The sequence below is a fragment of the Ooceraea biroi genome, chromosome 8 (genome assembly GCF_003672135.1).
Source record: "Ooceraea biroi isolate clonal line C1 chromosome 8, Obir_v5.4, whole genome shotgun sequence".
Classification (NCBI taxonomy): domain Eukaryota; kingdom Metazoa; phylum Arthropoda; class Insecta; order Hymenoptera; family Formicidae; genus Ooceraea; species Ooceraea biroi.
The window spans coordinates 13,370,742-13,392,275 of record NC_039513.1 but is presented as its reverse complement, the minus strand read 5'-3'; the positions used below and the strand labels follow the sequence as shown (position 1 = coordinate 13,392,275).

Genomic DNA, 21,534 nt, shown 5'->3' with positions numbered 1-21,534 from the left:
TTTATATATTAACGAACACCGAATTCTTCATATTAAATATTCATTTATTTGATTTGTCGTATGTTCTAGGTACATTCGGTCGTCAGTCGGTGTTGCGTATCGTAGCAGACCGACTATCAGCAATAGTACGGTTTGGTAATACAAAACTTCTTTCCTAGCACGCATACGCGTAATACTATATTCGTAAATCGTATGTACAATTGTTGTTACTTCGTTTATGTCACGATTTGGCGATCCGTCACCGAGCTAATCGTCGCTTCTCCGTGTTCTTGCCGACACACAATTATCGCGTGACTTTTACAACGCAAAAATAATTATAAAAAGACACGTAGAAATGACTGTGTGTGCATCGGTAAGAAACAGAATCTGCATCGCTGGCTCGAAATAAGTGTCAGGTTTCTCTTTTTTTGTCTTTAACGTGTCATCGACGGCCTACGACGACGAAATCTAAAAGTTTATTCATCGCGGACGATTGCGAAAGAATGGCGTCATTAGTGTCCAACGATCGGTATATAAAGCGACAAAAAAGTGCGTTTTATAGCGATAAAATAATAATGCATCGATCACGATTAATTAATTCGCGTTTCTGCGTAATCTTGTACGATCGCGAAACCTTGACGTTTCTCTGGAATGCTGATATCATGTCCCGTTTGATTGAAAAAAATCCCAGTTTCGCCCCTTACGGGATGTGTGACTTAGTACTCCTGTTCTAATTAGCGCTCCTAGAATCGAGGTAATCGAGTTGCCCGTATTCTCGTCTCGTGCGCAAAGAAATCATTCCTGCGATATTTCTGTCGTCGAAGATCTGCGACAAAAAGGACAGGGGGTGTATCGAGCATCGCGGATGGACCAGCATTCGGATAAGCGACCGCGTTTTCGAATTATCCGTCTGTACAATTGTATCGCTAATCGAGTTCGAGCAATCAAGTTACGCGGCGATCGATACTGCTCTGATATCTCTCAAAGAAGCTATTACTCTTCATATTGACTAATTCGTATAATATAATACTGACAATCGCGATCTTAAATAAATTCTTCAAGTCGTTGAGCACCAGAAGGAGCGCGTCTGAATCATCCTTTAGTCGCAAGATCCTCGCGAGAAGACATCCGGCACGATATCGAGCACAATGTGTTAATACTTAGAGCTACGCGTCTATCTAACGCCGTGGGTCTAGTCGTACATAAATAAAAGGTAGAAGTGTAGACATGAACGCAAAGAAAGAAGCGGTTCAAAGAAGTGACTAATGGAATCCCCCTGGCTGTCTTGACCATCGAGAGACGAGCGGAACCGCATCCTTGGTTCTCTTCCATTATTCGTGTAGCACAGCCTTGCTCCCCCTTCTTTCCGCACGAACGAAATTTTTACTCTCCGAGCCTGTGGCTCCAGGTTACTCCTGGTCCTCGTCAAGCTTCTCACCGAACACTAACGACTCGACGTCGGAGACCGTTGAGATCGGAGTATTATTCGGGACGAAAACGCTCGTTTCGGGAGAGCTTGCTTCATCTCCAGCGCGGAAATGGAGAGATCTCTCTCCTGTCAGCTTTGCCTGCGCGGAGTTCTTCCAGTTTGTCGTGGCCCTTCATCGGTCATCCAAGCAAAACTTCTTTCCTGTTGTCTCGGGCTGTCGTGTGCTGCTGCTGCTGCTGCTGTGTCGGACTAGCTCAGTTTAGTCGGCCAGAGTATGGTCTGTCGGGAATTCGGGGGGGAATATTGGGTACGGGACGCCTACAACATAGACAGATATTGAGTGTTGGACGTATGCCCATGAAATTTCAAGCTGAAGCACGCCGTGGAGGGAAAAAACAATCACCGAATGAAAGAGAGATGCGAAATCAGTGCACAAACGTAGGGAGGACTCGAGAGAAATTCAATGTCCGACTGTGGATTCTCCGGCTAAATATTCTGCAATGCTAAAAATACTGAAATACTTTTTAACAAACTATCGAAGGAAATACAACATTCGGGCATGTGCATGCTGCGATAAATGACAGAATGTATAACGTAGAATATGGGAAAATAACATAAGTGATGGAATGCCATATAATTAACTCATTAAATGACTAGAAAATGAGACAAGATCGTATAATTATTGTGTGCATGAAACATTCAACTAATGTTTCCCTTCATTTATAATCGGACATTAAAATTTTAACGAGGTCAGCTAACAAATCACGCAGTCCGGTGAATTAAATGCAATTAATCTGAAAGAAAATATCGCGTGTACCATGATGAAACATTCATGATGTTCGAATCTTAAGAGAAATAATTAATGAGTTCACGGGACGGGATTTAGAATACGAATCAACAATGATGATTCGGATTAGAAAGTAAGATTTACACAGCATGCTCTCAAGCTTCAGCGATAAAAACACATGCAGAAATTAAATACAGTGAGGAGACACGCTCGATCTTGCGCGTTGTTCAATCATGTAACAAGTAAAAAAACCCAACAGAAATGCAACGTGGAAACGTAACTCTGGATGCGTAGATGATAATGTACCGCAGGAGGATCAGAAATCATGAAGTTCAAGATCAATTGGAAAAGAATTACGCAGAACGGCGAACACGCATCCCCGTGCACGGGGGAAGCACCTTCGAACGTTGGTGTTCGACGCATGGAAGACGTCAAACGTCACGTTTGATCCGCGGATGTGCAGAGACGAATCGTTTTTGCTGCGCTTATGATAGTCCCAAGACGGAAATGCGTCTTCGTCTGTTCAGAGTAACGGTCCTTTTCTCACGTAATCTTATTTCTCATATGTACGCGCGTATATACACACATATATATGTATTGCGTTGCTGCAATTTAGTACGCACATGTACATATATATACGCGCATATACACATACACGTATAGAGATGTGTGTGTACTCTATGTAACGTGTTACTCCCTATATACACATTTATATTGCAGTAAAACGGTGTTTCTTCCTCTCGTGTCTTTTCAGGTGTAACCGTAGAAGAACTTAGCCAAGTAACCCGCCAATATCATCGTGATACAGCTCAAGCTAACGAGCTCACTTCAATAGGGGTAAAATTCTGCCTGCCCGTGAATGTGATCGCGGCCTCCTGGCCTCTCTCGGATTTTAGCGGTTCGAATAAAAATCGCTATAAAAATCAATACGTAGTATAAAAATTAACAAGGGTGTTACACACTGCGGTCTCGTGTTTGCTCGTGGCGAGGATTGTGCTATCCTGGAGTAGATCAGAAGTACATAGTGATTTTGCTGTATGGATTTCCGTCGCTCGCGGTCCGCTTATCAAGGGGGTGCGAGGGTTTGCTAATTTATAATTGGGGGTTACTTTGTCCATGTATTATCGATGGGTTCGGCACGACAGCGAAGAAATCGAGAGAGAGAAGGGAGGGAGAGAGAGAGGACACGCGTGCATTTCATCCGAACGTATTTAAACATTTGATGCAGTTACATATCGGTGATGGTGGAGATACTTGCGAAATTATCGTTTGCAACACGCGAGTGCAAGTTATCGCTCTGCGAGGAGAATGATGCGGAATTAGCAGCTTCTCGTGCCGAAACCTTCGGGATACCAACGTGCCGACAGCAAAACCGCGATTCGCTCTTTGATTAAAATATATGTATCACTGCCCGCGCTGTGCTCTCGTAGGTATATAACATCTCTTTGTAACATTATATATACGCGCGATTCAGAGATTCTCTCTCTCACACACACACAGCCCGCGGTGTACAATAGAATTACATACTCAATGTAGGTGTGTTAGTTTTAATAGGAGATAAGCATAATAACTAGAGTGACATATAAGGCTTTAGATGGAAGCATGTAATATATAATGCTTTAAATAAAGTGTATATAGTGATCACTATGTATATATAATATATATATATAATTATATAACACTCTCTTTGTTTTCATTTTATGAACAATATAGAGAAGTCAGTATCCACGGGTACAATTTGTCTACAATTAACATCAGGCCTTAACATCTTCGCGGCTTCGTCGTGATAACTAATACGTAATGTAAAGCAACGAGTGAAAGGAGTGATCTCAAGAGCAGAATGTGTTAAACTATTCGACTGGTCGAATAACGCCAAGCTGTTCACAATTAGATAAATATGTTGTAAACCGAATTTTCCTTCGTTGCAAGACTCGAGGTCGATATCCAGTTATCCGCGCGGTAGGTACGCGGATTTCTATAGATCAACTCTCACGACATCACAATTTGCGAGAATCACTACGGGTGCAATCACAAAGACGAAAAACGAACTGTTCTCTTTTCATCACCTCCAGCCGTTTGCTTCCCTTGCAAAATGTATAATTCTCTCACGTGTGCTCCAACGGACTCGAACAAGTGCCAGAACCTGAGACGATTTCTTTCCACTTCGAAAACTAAATGCGAGAGGTGCGCACCATCGAAGGATGTGGAATACGTTAATTTATAGCTATGTCGAAAAGACTCTAAATGTCCCGATTAATAACATCTGGTGCAACGAATGCGCGTACCACGTGATATGCTTGACCAAAAAGCTACACCTTGCAAAAAGGCTATCCACTCTTTGTCCAGTGCGTTAACAATTCATTAGCGCCGAATTGTGTGTTACTACTTCACAAAGAAGTAAGAACAGAAAATTCTCTCACGATCTACCAAGGGTGGAACATGATGCGTTTTCGCTAAATAAACCTATGGATATATATATATATATATATATATATATATCTTACAATATAATATAGCGCGATGTGATAATATTATAATAATATTACGCGCGATTATGTGTGTATATATGTATACACACCCAGCCACAACACGCACACATACACTCTTGTTATCTCGACAGCGTTCAATTAATTTCTGACATTGCTTCAGAAGATTAATATATGCATATCTGTATACAAGTTACACTGTACAATAACATTACAATAGTGCACCATATTTTGCACGCGAAATCTCTTTTGTGTCGATGCTCTTTGTGTCTCCCGCGCCGAATGCAACATGTGACAATTAGCATTCCGGAACTTTACGAGTCGCCTGAAGCTAGCGTAATATCTTTCCGACAATGATACGCAAACTAGAGTCGGTCCAACGTGCTTCAAAGAGGGAGCGCGATAAGTATAAAAAAATATTAATAATAAAATTATTGCAATTCGAGAAAATCCATGAGAAATCTGTAAATCGGAAAACAATTCAAGAAACATATCGCAATCGAAGCAGATCTTTACTACGAATAAGTTAGAAATAAATACGTACAAGAAACAGTGTTGTTAGGCCATATAATATTGAAGAAATTTAAGTGCAATATATTATATGTATAGTTTTTCCCAATATTAAACTGGTAATGTTATAACAAAAGTCGGATACAAATGGAATACAAATAGCACAGTGACACGGAGAATACGAATCCTCCGCATTGTCAGTGTTCTTCTAAATTCATCATCTACCCGAGGAGACATCCAACGTCCTATTGTAACGAAAAATAATATTTTTTATTTCTTTTTTAATTGCACTTCGATTACACCGCCTTTAAGATTCTCCCGGATCACTGCGCAAACGAGTATTCGAAATGAGAAATCGCTCCGTGTATAGCACTTTTCAACCTTACAAGGAAATTTTCACAAGTGCACTGTAAATTCTATGGCAATGAATTTATAAAGTTATTATATCATACGCCATAATTTATTTGCGTTCAGTATTGCATTATAAAAGCGAAATTCATACAGAAACGCGTACTATACGGATCTTGAAGCACGTCGCCGTACGCTTGTGAATACGCGAAAATACCTAATTACAAGAAAAATTTTTCTTATATGTATATATGTACAGTCGAATCGCAAGCATAATTAGGGAGCTCTGAAATAAATAACTCTAAACAATACAAAATACAATGTCGCTCCTATGTATGCCTGCCAAATGTGATTGTACATCCATTACACACTGCACTGTGACATTGTGATTACTATTATATATTCTCGATTTACTGCGTGTTAATTTAGACTATCCAGAGAGAAAAAGAGAAATTTAACTTCGGATTTTCATGCAAAATCCTTGAAGCATTCTACGCTATATCACATCCTATGTCTGAGCACATTCTTTTCTTGATCATATCTCGTAAAGATTATGTCTAATATTATATATTCTTTATTCTTTTATATGTATATATATGTATATCTTTTTATCGGCTACAAGCAAAAGAAAATAATCACGAACTTTATGTTTAGAGGTAGAGAGAAATAGACTCGATGGTACTTCGCGTGATACGGCGCTCTTTTCATTTGCAAAGACTCATCTTTGAAACAAGCTGGATACACATTCGTGATTGTTTTTTAAGCTATCTTCCCAACAGCATGACATTTTCCCATCCGATATTTCGTTACCGACGACGACAACGACGAGACGTTCGACAGTTTCGTCGATATTACAACGCGAGCGCGTATCGAATGCAGCTGTCGCTCGATTGTACCGCTACATTTTATCAAACTGGATTTTCAACGATGCAAACGCTCACTACAATCAATGCGAAACTACGATCGATCACATTATCAGGTTCTGGTAGACTTTCCAGGATAGATTCACTGGAGTGCAAATGCATTTGCTCACAAGAGGACTCGCTAACACGACTGCTTGCAAGTTTCCACACTTTCGGGCGTAGTGTGAAAATAACAATGGGATCGGGTCGGTGTGTGCTAAATCTCTACGTTAGCCCAGTTTGCTGCACTTTACATGATTATACATTTTTAATTTGTGACGTTTCCTGATCATCGTCATTCTTTGATTCCATTTGTGAAGCCGGTAAAATATACTTCTTTATTGCTCGATCAATGACTTTGGAAAATACCGTAATCGACTCCTCTAAGAACATTGAAGATAAAATGGAGTATTGCATAGATAATTGCAAGATAAATAGAGTGCTTACACGTATGCATATTATCAATTACCTGATATTATTATATATATGTATTCTTATATACGATTATTAATTTCTACACAAATATGCACATAATTAAATATACATTACGCGTACACACACACGCGTATACGGTGTGTGCACTATACAACTAAATCAAATATTTAAATAAAAAGCTGTTAATCAAAATTCATGGGTGAAATACCATGCACAAAAGAGACAGAAAGACACAGGGGAGAAAGAGAAAGAGAGCGAGGATCAATTTAGCGAGATTATTTTGCGGAATTCTGTTACAAAGATTTATCAACAAAAAAAAAGAAAAGAGAAATTGGAGGGATTAGTTCATTCTCAACCCTGAACAGTCTACCATCTACTGGCGCAACTTAACAGATATACCCATGTATATTATTATTATTATTATTATTGTTATTATTATTATATCGTTAGGGGTACAGATCTCGAGAAATTCAACTGATGGCTATGCATCTTATTTACTTGATCTTGAACGCATCCATCAGCTCGTTCACGGCGGCCTGAGTCGCAGCCTGTGTCGCAGCTTGCGTCACCCTCTGCTGCAGACCACCCCCTCGACTAAACACACCACGGATACCTAGTTTTGACTACAGATCTCACTCTTATGCAGTTTATTTTTGGGATGGCATACAACATCATACGAATGTGGCTACTGGATGTGAAACTTATTAATGCGTGCCTCGAATAAGAAAGCGTGCACGATGCCCCTTTCGAACGCGCGAATCCGAGGACGAAAGCAACGGATTAACTGTAGCCTTGTAACAGCAGTTATAAAAACGTCCTTACAAGAACAACGCGATATTTTATACGATATTTTATACGATAGCAGCTTGTGAAAGCCGCTCAATGCTACAGTCCGGATCTTAGTCTGCAAATATACACGACATTTATACAGATCGCTATTTTCTCGACTTTTGCTTTAATAAATCGTAATGCAGGCACCGACATGTTCGTCCACAAATAGTAATTGACAAGTTTCGAATTGGTGTTACTTCATAGAAAACATTCAGATGACGAGGGACATATTACGGCGGAAGAGAGAAGCTTTAGATTTGCATTGAGTAGGAAAAAATCGGAATTTTTAACATTACACGAGATATATAACTGGTTGATAAATACAATTGATAAGACAGTCGACGTTTTTTTTTGTTCAATGGCATTTTGCCGAAATGTCATGCTGTTAGTAAGTAAATGAACGGTTATCTATTTGCCGCAAAGAACGCAAAGTTCTTTATTTGATCATTATTTTCAACGATATATACATATATGATATACAGCTTCGCCAAAATAATTTACAGTCAAACAAGTGTGACTCGACTATGTATATGTATGTATATTTTACGTCTCTCTCTCTCTCCATTTTCTCTGAGAAAATGGTATATATATATCTTTGGAAATATTTGGTGTAGCACGAACTATTGGCGCTAAGATACAGCTACGCTTAGGGGTGTGTCTCAATCTCTACGTGAGAGAAGATTTGTATTATACACAGAGAAACGTGTACGTATGTACATATAATTAGACTAAAATTATTACAACTCCTGCTCATGCAATTATAAATGTTAAATAACAGAAAGACGACACCATACAGAACGATAACGTATAGTTACTCCTTTTTTTGAATTGATTGATCGAGTCACCTAAAAGATATGTCGTTGTGTGTTACGCAGGTGAGACGTACTCATACAAATTGCCCGGTATTTGGAAGCTCTTTTAGGATCCGACAACACAAACAGGTGTGCAGGGCTTGCGCGATCGAGAAACAAGATGATTCTCGCGTAACTTCCACACCCCCTACTTAATTAACATTGACCTCGTAATTTTTGATAGTGTATGCAGACAGACAGCACGTTAACATTAAGGAAAAATAGTGGAGTGTAGTGTTTTCTTTCTCTTTTTACGTGTAAAATATACACCGAATATAATGCAATGCGGACGCGGTTTTTTTGGGATTAGTAGCGAATAGGCGAGTTAGTGCGGAGACTTATTGTCGGCGCCTGCAATAGAAAGTGAAATTAGCACCCAAGCCCCAATCACACAAGCTACTGTTTAATTAGACGGGCAAAATTCTCGAGAGAGCCGTAAATTTGCTTTTTCCCTTTTCCCTTCTTCTTTTTCTTTTGTTTTTTAATTTTACGGCCACGCGAGAAGGATACCCTCGTCACGTTACTGAAATTTTGATGTTATCGCGTCGTGAAATTTCTGATGCACAATCAGGGAGGAATATTATATTATGCGATTTTAATGAGAATTTACGTGCGTACAGCTTAGAATTGCGCACGATGAGACAATGGAATCGCTACGCGCGACTCAAGATCTACGATCTCGTCGATGATATTAATAAATGGTACTTGGTCCTACATTTTTACGTAAATTGTGATGTTACTTACGATGGTATCATAGGTGGAGGTAGGCCGGGATTAGCTCGTGCCGGTGGTGGTCCACCTGGACCAGGTCTGTTAGGAATAGCTGGTGCCGGTCGGCCGCCTGCAGGTACTGGTGGTGGTGCTCGTGAGCTAGAAAGAGGTGGTGGCTGTGTCACTCCGCGTCTTGGGCCACCAGGAGATGGTGGCGATAATCTAGAATTTACGGCACTTATCATCAGTGTTTGCGTCACTCGAGCGCTTCAAATTCGCCATTGAAGACGTTTGGTGAACATAAACGGACGACACACGTCAAATAAGATGTTAAGAAGAGACGATCTTACGAGATCTTTGTTTGAATGTATAACACAGACTATAATCATTCTTTGATGATGAAATAGATATACAGGGTGTCCCGGGTTTTAACCGACAAACTGCGGGAGCATATTCTACTAGTGGAAATAAGAAAAAATTCTTATATCGAGTTTGCTTAGAAATGCTTTATTACAAAGTTATAAACCAATATTCAAAAGAAATATCAGATAAGTAACAACGGATTTTTTCACAAAAATAAAAATTATCTACGCAATGATTTAGTGACGCATTTCAAAATGTTGTCCTTGCACATCGATACAAGCTAGACATCGACGTAGTACAGAATTTGTTACGGTACGACATTCCTGAAAATTTTGTTGCATCTCAGTAACTGAATTAGTAATTCGTTGCTTTAAATCTATCTGGTACTCTCCTGTTAGGAAATCTACGTTGATACTCTCGTACGGCAGCTCGTGCATTTCCGTCACAGAATCCGTACACGAAATGAATATCAGTGTATTCCTCATTTGAAAACACTTTTGGCATTCTGATAGTAATTGCTAGTTCACGCGACGATTGAAATCTAACAGCTACTGTTGTAAAAGTAACAATCATACTGAATCGTTTCAACATAGTGAACATGAATACATGTGAATACACGTAACATAAACATCTTGGACCTTCCAAATTCTACACTATGTTCCGTTGTTACTTATCTCATATTTCTTTTCAATATTGGTTTATAACTTTGTAATAAAGCATTTCTAAGCAAACTCGATATAAGAATTTTTTCTTATTTCCACTAGTAGAATATGCTCCCGCAGTTTGTCGGTTAAAACCCGGGACACCCTGTATAAAGTATTATTAAACGAAAATATTAATAAATTAAATTTAATAACACTACAGTCTAGCTTGATACTTTTACGTAAAGGGATGTTACTACGCATTCAAGAAAATCTACTAGGGGACAGCGTGCACAATAACGAAAATGTTTGAAATTTTTTTCTAACACTTCTCACTCTTCATCAAGAAAAAAAAAGATAAAGACAAAACACATATATTGTACATATAAAGGCTCTTACCCAAGACTGTTTCAACGGTGTTCAAATGTATGGCAAAGCAGACGGTACAAAATGTAAGGATAAGAAATTAGTAAAATGCGCGACAGATAATGCCAGGAATAACATAAGGATTACCTTGGATTGTCCCCGGTTACTAGCCAGTCGTTCTTCACGGGCGGTGGTACCGGAGTCGAAACCGTCGCCATCGACACATCTCCGATGATTCTGAGTGCCTCTTTGCACGCGTGATACATGCGTAACATCTCCTCTCGTTTCTGCGCCTCCTCGGGTGATTCTTCCATCATGGAAGTCTGCAATCGCCACAAATTCCTCTCAAATTACAGTCAAAACACGTAGAAGTGCGTATAAGCGTGGATTGTCCAAAAATAAACTTGTCTTATTAAAAAAGTCGGAAACAGAACTTATTTATTTTTAAAACAATTTTTTTAAATAAAGGATGTAGCTTTCTTTCAGCGTTAGTGTTAGAATGAAGGAGAGAGAGAGACGGGAAAAGGCACTTACGATTTCGGGATCATTAAATATCTTCAGAGTACTTATTTCACCTTCAGTTGACTAGGAAATAATGGAGAGGATTAATCTACGAAATTCTTAGGGTGAGGAACGGTTTAGTAATGAGTTGTTGCGTAAGCAATGTCTCGTTAACGACGTTTCACCTGATCGCCGCTCGCATAGAGGTGCGCCAACAGTTCTCCGTTAATGAAGTCCTTGGCATTGTTGATTATAAGGTGCATAATCGTCTTTGGAACCAGATCACGAGTAGTTTTCGTAACGATCTTCATGTAGGAGTCTACCAAATTCCTGATGGTTTCCACTTGGCGCTCCAATTGAGGATCCATCGATGACTGACCCTCCGTTCCACCCTAAAGAGGCAAGAATGATTACATTGTTACTCTGTATATATTTTATTTGCGCTCTGAGTTAAGATACTTCCAAATTGTTCAACGACTAAAGGCATTTATAAGACAATATTGGCAATATCGCACTTGATTAAAGTGAGATATTGACCAATCTAGAGATAATTATTGTCTCATAATATGTAGAATGACGTGTATTGTTAGCGTTTTCTGCAATGCTTGGCTGAGGTGGTGTTCGTTGCTCGTGTCAAGTGTTGTGTGCCTTGTAATACTTGAAAACACGATTGTACCAACCTCATATCCTTCCTTCTCGATTCAAATATGAGACAGAAAAAATACGATTACTATATTATGCAATCAATAGAAAGTTTATATTAGTTCTAATTCAAGGAAGATTATAAAGATTGTAAGGATCCATATCCTTTGCATGAATATTTCAAGAGTTAGAGAAATTTAGAAAGCATCCACACAAACTGATGTCCCTATGTAAAATAACAAAAATGCATCTAAAAATGTACAAAATTTACTTAATTCTGCACGCATATTCTGATTCTACATGGCGTTCATAAGAGTGAAACCAAAATCACATTTTAAAAGAATTTTAAATCTTTTTGTTAGTTTCCCTCAAAAATGTAAAAATAACTCATGTCATCACACAGTTAATAAATAAAAAAAAAGAAAAAAAAAGGAAAAATTTCGTTCACATTGCCTTCACTAACTCACCCTCTGCTTATCCTAAAATAAATTAAAATCAATTCCAATAAATACAATAAACCATCATTACAAAATGAGAATTAAGATTGTTTCCTCATGTTCAAAAAGTATGAAAAATTAATGAAACTGATTTGAATAAACTGTCGCGCGATACAAATTGTCTCTTTCGAGGACACATATATATAACTCAATCCTAATCATGTAAAGCGAGCTTACCTCTCCTTCGCCGTTCGCCTGTTCCGTAGATTTTTCAGGGTACACGCCAGCCCTCAGGAACGATGCCTTCCAAGAGTCAACGTCATCTTGAGTTTCACAACTTAACTCGAGCTGCTTGTAATCTTTGTACACGTTCCTTCCCTCCGGATTGAATAGTGCAAACAGATGACGTCGCGACATGAAACCTTGCTCTAAATCGCGCAGTTTCAGTCCGTCCAAAGGCAACATGTATTTCTTTTCGCGTTCCTTCGAACAGAAATACATTGAATCAAGTAATGTATTTCCACAATTTAAAGAATTTAATAAACGACGGTTTAATGACGAGCGATATTTACTTCTTCGTCTTTGAACCAGGAGATACTCTCCGACGTTAAGACGAACCAGTAATCTCTCGAGCCGCCCTTCATGATTCCGAGATTATGTATGCACATGTAGCCTTTGCGAATCACTTGGTTGCCTAACGTATGCCTCCCAGACTTAACGGCGTTCTCCGAGGATTGTTGCGCACTGCAACACAAACGGTAATATATAATGAAATGTCAAATAACAGAGAGATTTCATGTACCCAACTGCGGAGATTGTTGCCACCATATCACGTATTAGTTTATTATAATAAAAGGAGACACTAACACGGTAGGTATATCCTGATATTTGTCTTAGAACGATATAGCTGTCGAAAAGAAAAAATTAACGGTTCGCTCATTGAACCGCTTGGCTCACGCCACGAATTTTGCGATCGCACGATATTTCCGTTAAATTTGACGAAGTATCTTTATCTTGCACAATAAGGACGATAATATGTGAAAAAAAGAAAGCTGGACAGCAGTTTGTGCCTTTACCTACAAGTCAGTGTACATTTGTGCAAGATATTCCGAAGAGATTCACTGAGAAAATTTTTACCTTGGAATTAATATAGAATACACCGGAATTATCGCGTATTATCAGATCGCCCCATGCATCTTATGCTTCATACAGCTCCAAACAATTCTAAGAGTGCACACTTGTTGTACAATGGATATGAACAACATTAGCACATCACAAGCACACACCAGTGTAGCTACCAGTTTAGGCAACGTTTAGGCGAAAATTTAAACATTTTATGGTGCAGAAGGATTGCACAAGCACATATTACATCAATTACAAAAAACAGATTACAAGATGACAAAACTAAGACTTGATGTTGCTGTATGAAATATAGTACGAATCTGATGAATGATACAAATGACTTGGCAGTTAGGTTTTATAAAAAATTCTCGTTTTTCGATGCAATTTAGAAATGGGAAATACTTATTTTTATACCAAATAAAGTTATAATCTGAAAAGGCTTGAAAAGAAGAAATAGATTGAGACATAATAGATAATATAAAGACAACAATAGATTTATATAAACGAAAAATTAAAAATGTGTGTCAGAAAAAGAACATGTATACAGCATACAATATGTATTATATGCTTCAGACTTTATCCGTATACAATTCGAAAATTTAAGAAAAGGAATTGAGAATATGCAATTGTACACATCAAGTTATATAAATGTACTATTTCAAATAATAATTAGTTTTGACTTGGAAATTAGTACAACCATCAACGTAAATTATACAAAAGGAATAAAAATAATACTTTTGATCATATTTAAAGATTTTTTTAAAGGTAAGAATAAGTACAATTAATATTAAGATGAAGAGAGTACTAAAGTCTAGCTCATGTGTTAATGTGTCAAAGTTGAGGTAAAAAGCGGAGAAATATTAAAAGAAAAAAAAATAAGCGTAAGAAAGAGCGTGAAAATGGAGAGGGATAAAAATGTAGTGTAAATCTTTGTTGGAATGTACTTTAATATTCTTACCTTGCATTATGGCTACTGGCTGCAGCGCTGCCGATATAATTAAATCATTTCTTTAATTGTGATGTTTGAAGAAGTCGACAATGAGAGAATAGAAATACATGTCAGGATAAGGCCACATTACACTGATTAGAGTAAGGCACACATAGTCTCAGAGAAAGGTTTGAGAAGCTACCCAGCAAACACAAAGTAACAGGTAATATACATGTTAGTTATAATTTCCCACTCAACAATGTAATTGTTACATAACACGTATGTTATGTTGTATTTATATTAATGAGTGGGAAATTATAACTAACATATATTACTGTTACTTTGTGTTTGCTGGGATATATGTCATAATCTCACGTTACTTAGTTACATTATTAAGCTGTGCTGAGATTATATGAAAAAATAGCAAGTGAAAAATCTACAGAATTTGTATGCCTTGCCTCTAATAATCATTACAAGTGAGATCCAGAAAATTTATGACACTTAATCTTCAACAGTGTTATAAATTTCATATACATTCGTCAAGTTTTCATTTATACTTGTATAGATTTACGTGACTAAGCTATACGTTGTATCTTTCCTAAGAGTAATATTTTAAAACAAACTTAAATGTACTACAATTGCAGGAATACTGCAATTTGAATCACAAAGAATGTAACACAACGCAAACATAACTCTACATTTTTTTATCATTTATACACAATATCCTTGATGCACATTTTATTAATATCTCATTATTAGCTCAATTAATTATTTCATTTTAATTATTTAAATTTTGAATAATCTTAAGTCTCTTAAGAATTTGGGAATATATAAAAATTCTACAGACAGTAATAGATTAAGTTTCAAACCTTCAAGTGAATAAAGCAGAAAGAGTCGTGTTAATTAGACAAGTGGCAAGAATTAAGATCGACATGTCGTAAGAAAACAAATATATATATAAAGAGAGAAGAGATTAGTCTAGCATACTGTTATGCGTGAATTTAGCAGTGTCGTACGAATAATGTACACCGAATAGACAGAGGAACGTTAGCTATGAAAGTTATTATTTGTCCAATCCTAAAGTGACCTTTGGCCTTGAAGGGAGAACGAGCTAAGAATGCTGGCATGATCGAAGATCGCTACGTGAGCTGACTTTAGCAAGACATGCACTGATCGTGGAGGTATATATGAGTCGATGACTTCAGTGGAAATAATTGGTGGCAAGCAAACAAATAATTTGACATATCAATCACGTGTAGTACGTTCTTCTCGTCTTTACTTCTTCCGGAGATATCAGATCTTGTTAAAACAATTATCTTTGTAATTATCTCTGTGCTCTAATAAAGTATTAAGCATGCTTCATACATGTGACACATTGCTTCATGTTTAAAGCTACTTTAACATACGTATTTCAAAATTACGGACAAACTTTTACCGCAAGAAATTGTGAAATATAATTTTTCTTGAATTGAACTTTCTAAATTTGTATAATAAGGCGATAATGTGTATTATAAAATAGTATACTATTTATATTAAATGAATTCGGCGTATATGTACTATCGCATATGTGTGCAGAATATTAAAAAATTTTGTAGAATATAAAATGCAATACACGTGAATTCACATATTGCTGATATCTTTCCTTTCTTAAGCAACTTTTTGAAACATACAAATTTGCCTAGATACTGTAACAACATCATAATATCTTTTACTATTCAATTGCTATATCAAAAACTTAACTTGAAACAAAATACGAGAAAATATAGCGGCAAGCAGAATTATAACGGAAACGACATGTATAGGAACTAGATATAACAACTTAACGGAACTGAAAAGTTTCTCGCTAAAATGTTTACGTCCGTAAATAATAAATAGTCTAACGTAACACACAGGTAAGAAACAGCGATAATTGACCTAGCTGATTACTTACTTCGCGAAACCGATGAAATCTTCGTGATTCGTGTTCATGTACGCCAGCTCGCAATCGACCAACAGGATCAGCTGCTCTTTGCACATTTGCTCGCGCTGCCTCACGTATGTCGTTATGATACGTTCCGTTTCTTCCCTTAGTCTGGGGTAACGGGACATCTGCGATTTGAAACAAGGATCGGCACATGAAGAAAGGCGTCTAATCTCGCTGCTTCGCTACCGAAACGAGACTCGACTTGACGAAGACTCACCCTATCTGTACAAATGCGTACGACGTTACTAAGTTCTAGCACGACTAGGTCTACACACTTGAGACTCGGCTCTTTAAGTCTGTTTATCTGCTTTTTCACTATTGCCTCGAAAGCCATGTCTGGGGTGAACAAGCCCACCCTGATACCTGTATTAAGATTTCGAGTTAGTAGGCTGACTCTCGCGGAAACTCGCGATTTGATTCTACGATTCCCTTCATTGTATCAATTTTCTTAAATTGTTATTATTATTATTGCAGATTGAATAACTTTTTATGTGTGAACGATGAGGGGACTACTTACCGTGTATGTTCCTGATGGCAAAAGCGATCTCTCTCCTCAGCTCTTTCTCGTCGAACTCCATTTTCACGATCTCGAACGGGAAACGTTCGTGGAAAAGTCTGTTGATCTTCGCGCCACCGCTCAGCTCCATCGTGTTAATTTGTGCGGAGCCTGAGCCTTCGATGGTCCTCTCGAAGTCTGACTGAAGCTGCTGTATCATCCTTAAAAATGTTTTTCTATTAATTTGTGTAATACGCGGTGTCGCGAAGTGATATTAGTTACATGGGTAGAGAGTCTCGTTGTTATCTACCATTTACTACACGAAAACACGTTTGAGGTTTGCAATATCTGTTACTGAGAGACACAACCTGCAGAATTGAGAGAAAAAGAGAAAGACGCCTATTAGTAAGTCTTGTTAGCTGTCTCGTAGCAGAATTAATTTCATGCCGTCAATTAAGAGATTGCGATTAGAGGAAGAAACGCTTCAATGACAGTCGCAATCGCGTTATTCGCTGAAAATCTCATGCAAATGGCACACACTGTTAAAAAAAAGGAAAAAAAAATATAAAAAACGGAAGTACCTACATATACAATTGAATCGATCTGAAAAATAAAGAGTAAATGATCTGAAACTTCAAGACCCTCCACCCTCCACGAAATAAATAAAAAGTACAGGAAAGAAGAAGATAAGAGAACGGTAAAAGAACGTGGCCTCATTTGCATGATCGTTACTTCGTGAATACAGATACGAAACAGGTGTCGAGCACAGTTATTAAAACAATTTCGACATTAGACAAACATTTATAGATAGAAAGTACATTCTGCTAGAAGATATGCATTCGTGATCGTCACAATACGCAAATTGCGTGCGCAGGAGGAGCACCGGGATGTAGTACATCGCAAGTAGAAGTGGAGTGAATATTCAGAAATTCTGCGTTCACTTACTGTAACATAGCCTTCGTCTTTATCGCGGGATCATCGGGTCTGAAATGTTTGTACTGCTCGACGTCCTTCTCCAGAGTCAGCAGCTGCTTCTGCAATCTGTCCCTTAGAGCCGGCAACGTGTCCCTGATGTGGTTCGTCAGCTGCTGATTAAGAATCCGCTGCAAGTACGGCGTGCCCAGCCTGTCCGCTAGATGACGGTAAGACGGATGGCTAGCGAGTGAAACAAAAGCGTCGTATTACACATCGTCGCGACGGAATGGATCGTTATCCCTCAAATAATTTTCAAGAGTCGCTGGGGTACCTGAGGAAGAACTTTCTCTCGGCGGCCAGTGCATTCTTGATGTCCTTCCGGCCCTCTATGTCCTTCTGGCTCCTGTTGACCACGCCGATGTAGCCTCTTCTTAACGGCAACAGTTTATTTTCCAGAATATCCCGCGCGTCGGTGCCGTCATCCATGAGGTCCAACTTGGTGATGACACCGATCGTACGCACACCTTCAAGATATCACGCATTAAGCTACTATTAACGTCGTTAAGTTACAGCGTTGCATTGTCTAAACTAAAGGAATACCTTGTGGATCCACCTCCTTCGCGAGCTTGAGAGCGTCGCTGTTCGCCAGATCAGTGTTGGCTGGCGTGACCGCCAGTATGAGGGCGTTTTCGCGTTTGATAAACTGAAAGATCATGCCCTTAATTTGATTCTCTATGTCCGCCGGCTGATCCCCGATTGGTACTTTCGTCAGTCCGGGTAAATCGATTAACGTTAAATTCAAGACTGTACGGGAACAAGGGTGCGTTAGTGAACAATAATCATTGTTATCTCTTGGAACGACTCTGTCTTTATTTTTAGATTGCACTTACCGTTCGGTGAGTACACTCTGAGATTGATCGGTATATTAGAGATACCCTTGTTACTTCCCGTTACCCTGTCCGTCTCCGCTTCGATTTCCTTTCGCACTTCATCAAAATCTATAAATTTCTTGCCCTTGCAGTGCAAAAACTCCGCGTATTCTGCAACACAGAAGAAAAAGGTATCTCATATCTGCGCAAGCAATCTTTCCCATTCCACGTTGCAAAAATATTAGAAAATGTTTCGTACGTTTTACGTATCTTTTCTGTTTGTTGAGGATGTATCGAATTTGCCGCTTATCGTAAGTTTTGGGCTCAGGAAGCGTGGTGCAGGAAGTACAGTGATAATTCCGTGACAAAGTTCAAATGTGACGGGTGACTGTGGTGCTATTATTATTAATCTTGCTTTGTCGCGCCAATATATTCAATCGGAGATATTAATAATCGCCTTTTTATGAATTTATTATAACGTGATAAATGTCACGCCTACTGAAAAAGGATTTTCAAGCAGAAAGTAATGCGAAAAGTGGAGCGAGCGTATATTAGACATTACCTTGGTTAAAAGGAAAATATTTGTCGCGTCTACGGGTCAATAGGTTAACAAGATGATATTACGAGCACACGGGGAGACTCTAGTTTCATTAAATGGCTTCTTTGTGTACGATCTTAAAAGTAAGGGAAGGTTCGGAAGGTGGCACAACACGTGCCGAGGTGATCCTACGTTGACTGTTAAACATTCAAGCAGACGAGAAAAGTAATGTTAGAATCAATTACGACTTCATTATGACTCACCAGTCGGGCAGTTAATCAGCTGTAAGATGAGAGGTCTTCTCGTCACGATTCCAGAACCTCTGGGCAAGAAGTCTCTGGAAAAGGAGCATTTATCGTTAGAATTAATCTCAATTAACATCAACATTGCCTTCTGGTACGATTATAAAATGCACAATGCATCCGTGTAATTTACTAGCGCTCAAATGTAACTTGAGAAACGTGCTCGGAAGACAATTAATTTATTGTCACGTGAAACTGATCGTAAAATTATTTTAAAACGCAAAACGAGATACGCTGACGCTGAAAAATCAATTATTTGTTTCGCGATAGCTTTATTCGCTGTGATAACAACATGCGTATTCGCCTGCTTATCATATCTCTCAGATATATCGCTCATAGTGTATTATTTCTCTAATAAGCTTTTGCGGCTGCCTCTTTCAACTGTACGCATGTATCAACGACGATGATACGACAAGCACACCTGCAGCACGTCGCGACATGATAAGTCGGTTGTCTCAAAGAAATGCCGCGCGATAAACATTAGTAATAAAAAGAGCGATTATCATTATTCTAATAGATTAATTAAGCAGTCTGCTGAAGGTCAAATTGACGTTGAAAATTTCATTAGCTCTCAAAAATACAGAAATTAAAGAATTTTCCACCTTTCTATTCTCTTCCTCGAAATCAACATCTCGCGTGTTCGTAAATCCTTCGCGTTGAATCGCGACGTCGGAGGGGAGCGTGAATGACGAGAGAGGCGTTCGTTACGAGGAACGTAGAACCGTCCCAACGGTTTGCGCATGAACGGACGTTTCTAAGTGTCCCAGACGTAACGCCGAAGAGGAAGACGTCGGGTCGCCTCGTTCGGTCTTTCTAAATCGGCGTCCTTCGGGCATGCCTCGTTCGCGTGTCTTCACGCTTCGCTACGGGAAGCCACGCACGCGAGGCGACAGCCGTCAAGCGCTTCTGATGCGGGCATCGTGATCGTCACTGCGACGACGACCGCGAGACAGTAGCGGCGAGGTTGAAAAAGCCGCGCGTTCCGCCACGCCTAGGACTTACGTATCGACGAAGGCGTCAGCGCGAGGTCGAAATGAACGGTCCGTTCCTTCGGCGCTCGTGCTGCGTGTGTCGGTACGTGCTTTCCGTGCTCGAGGCACGGGCCAAGCCATGCACATTCGACAGAGGTTTCAGGCGCGGTGGTATAGAGACGATCGAGAAAATCGCAAGGAGGCGTAGCTCGGAGGAAGGCATCTCCCCGAAGGGGGAAAAAACCGGTCGCGCCGCGGCGTCAATCGCGCTCGGCCGAATCCGCCTTCGTCTACTGGTCTAACGATCGAGACGGACGCGAGAGAGAGAGAGAGAGAGAGAGAGAGCCCAGGATTTCCTGATCCTCTCGTAAAGGGTTACTCTCCCTTCTCAAGGCTTCTCGAGGCTTGCGTGGGAACCCGCGGACTGGAATGTGCCCCTCGGAAATTCGATTAATCGCAGCTGCGAGGAGCGAGAGAGAGAGAGAGAGAGAGAGAGAAGGGTGCCGAAAGCGCTCGAGTGTCGCGTCACGGCGAGCTCTTGCTCGATACTCACTTGCCGACGAAGTTCTCCAGCACGGAGCTCTTGCCCGCGCTCTGGCCGCCCACCACCGCGATCTGCGGCAGATCGAGCTGCATATGCACGCCGAGCTGCGTGAACGCATCCTGCAGCTTGTTCACGATCGGGATCAACTGTTCCATACCCGCGTTGCCCGCCATCCTGCCGCCGGGGTCGCGTAAGCCGCGTTACGCCGCTTCGATCGCGGTATATACGCGCGCGATAGGTTTTTTCCCCGCCGTACGCACGCACGCACGCACGCACTCCCGCTTCGTCCCCGCTTGCCCCGGGTTTCACCGCTACGCGGATCGCCGTTCTAGAGTACTCTGCTGCTCTGCCACCGCCCGACGAGGGTGGCTGACGGAGGCGAGGAGTGACCGTTCGTCGCGGAGTCCAAGCGTGCACTAAGCAAGATGGCCGATTTCCGCGAGAATCGACCGCTCGCCCGCGCGCGCTCGCTGCCTCGCGGCTCTGGCTCCTCCGCGGCTCGCTTCACCGCATTCTCTCCGCGGCGGCGGCGAGACGAACCTCGCGATCTCGCGCCCGTCTCGCTCGCTGTTCGCGAACGCGCGCGCGGTTACGACGCGACGAGGCGCTGCTGCGCGTCGCTAGCGACTTATCTCGCTCGGCGCGACTCGAAACTCGCCCGAGGTAA

At 40.1% G+C, this 21,534-nt stretch overlaps 1 protein-coding gene across 13 annotated transcripts; it reads right to left on the bottom strand.

Annotated features, from left to right (window-relative positions):
• Window positions 1-23: 23 nt before the first annotated feature.
• On the bottom strand, window positions 24-21,534 carry LOC105275045 (dynamin). 13 transcript variants are annotated; one of them, XM_011331664.3, is made up of 18 exons: window positions 20,877-21,532; window positions 19,314-19,387; window positions 18,534-18,683; window positions 18,244-18,447; window positions 17,975-18,167; window positions 17,674-17,883; window positions 16,750-16,964; window positions 16,450-16,595; window positions 16,200-16,357; window positions 14,300-14,326; window positions 12,792-12,963; window positions 12,457-12,702; window positions 11,821-11,835; window positions 11,326-11,532; window positions 10,787-10,962; window positions 10,673-10,678; window positions 9,303-9,491; window positions 24-1,726 (listed from the first exon to the last, which is right to left on the bottom strand). In XM_011331664.3, exons 1-18 carry the CDS (start codon window positions 21,038-21,040, stop codon window positions 1,663-1,665), a joined length of 2,616 nt encoding a protein of 871 aa, XP_011329966.1. In that variant the 5' UTR covers window positions 21,041-21,532; the 3' UTR covers window positions 24-1,662. The 13 variants fall into 13 exon arrangements, with proteins under 13 accessions (XP_011329966.1, XP_011329970.1, XP_011329957.1 ...); XM_011331668.3 differs by lacking the exon at window positions 24-1,726 and adding an exon at window positions 5,469-7,470 and having other exon boundaries at window positions 9,303-9,428; window positions 20,877-21,534; XM_011331655.3 differs by lacking the exon at window positions 24-1,726 and adding an exon at window positions 5,469-7,470.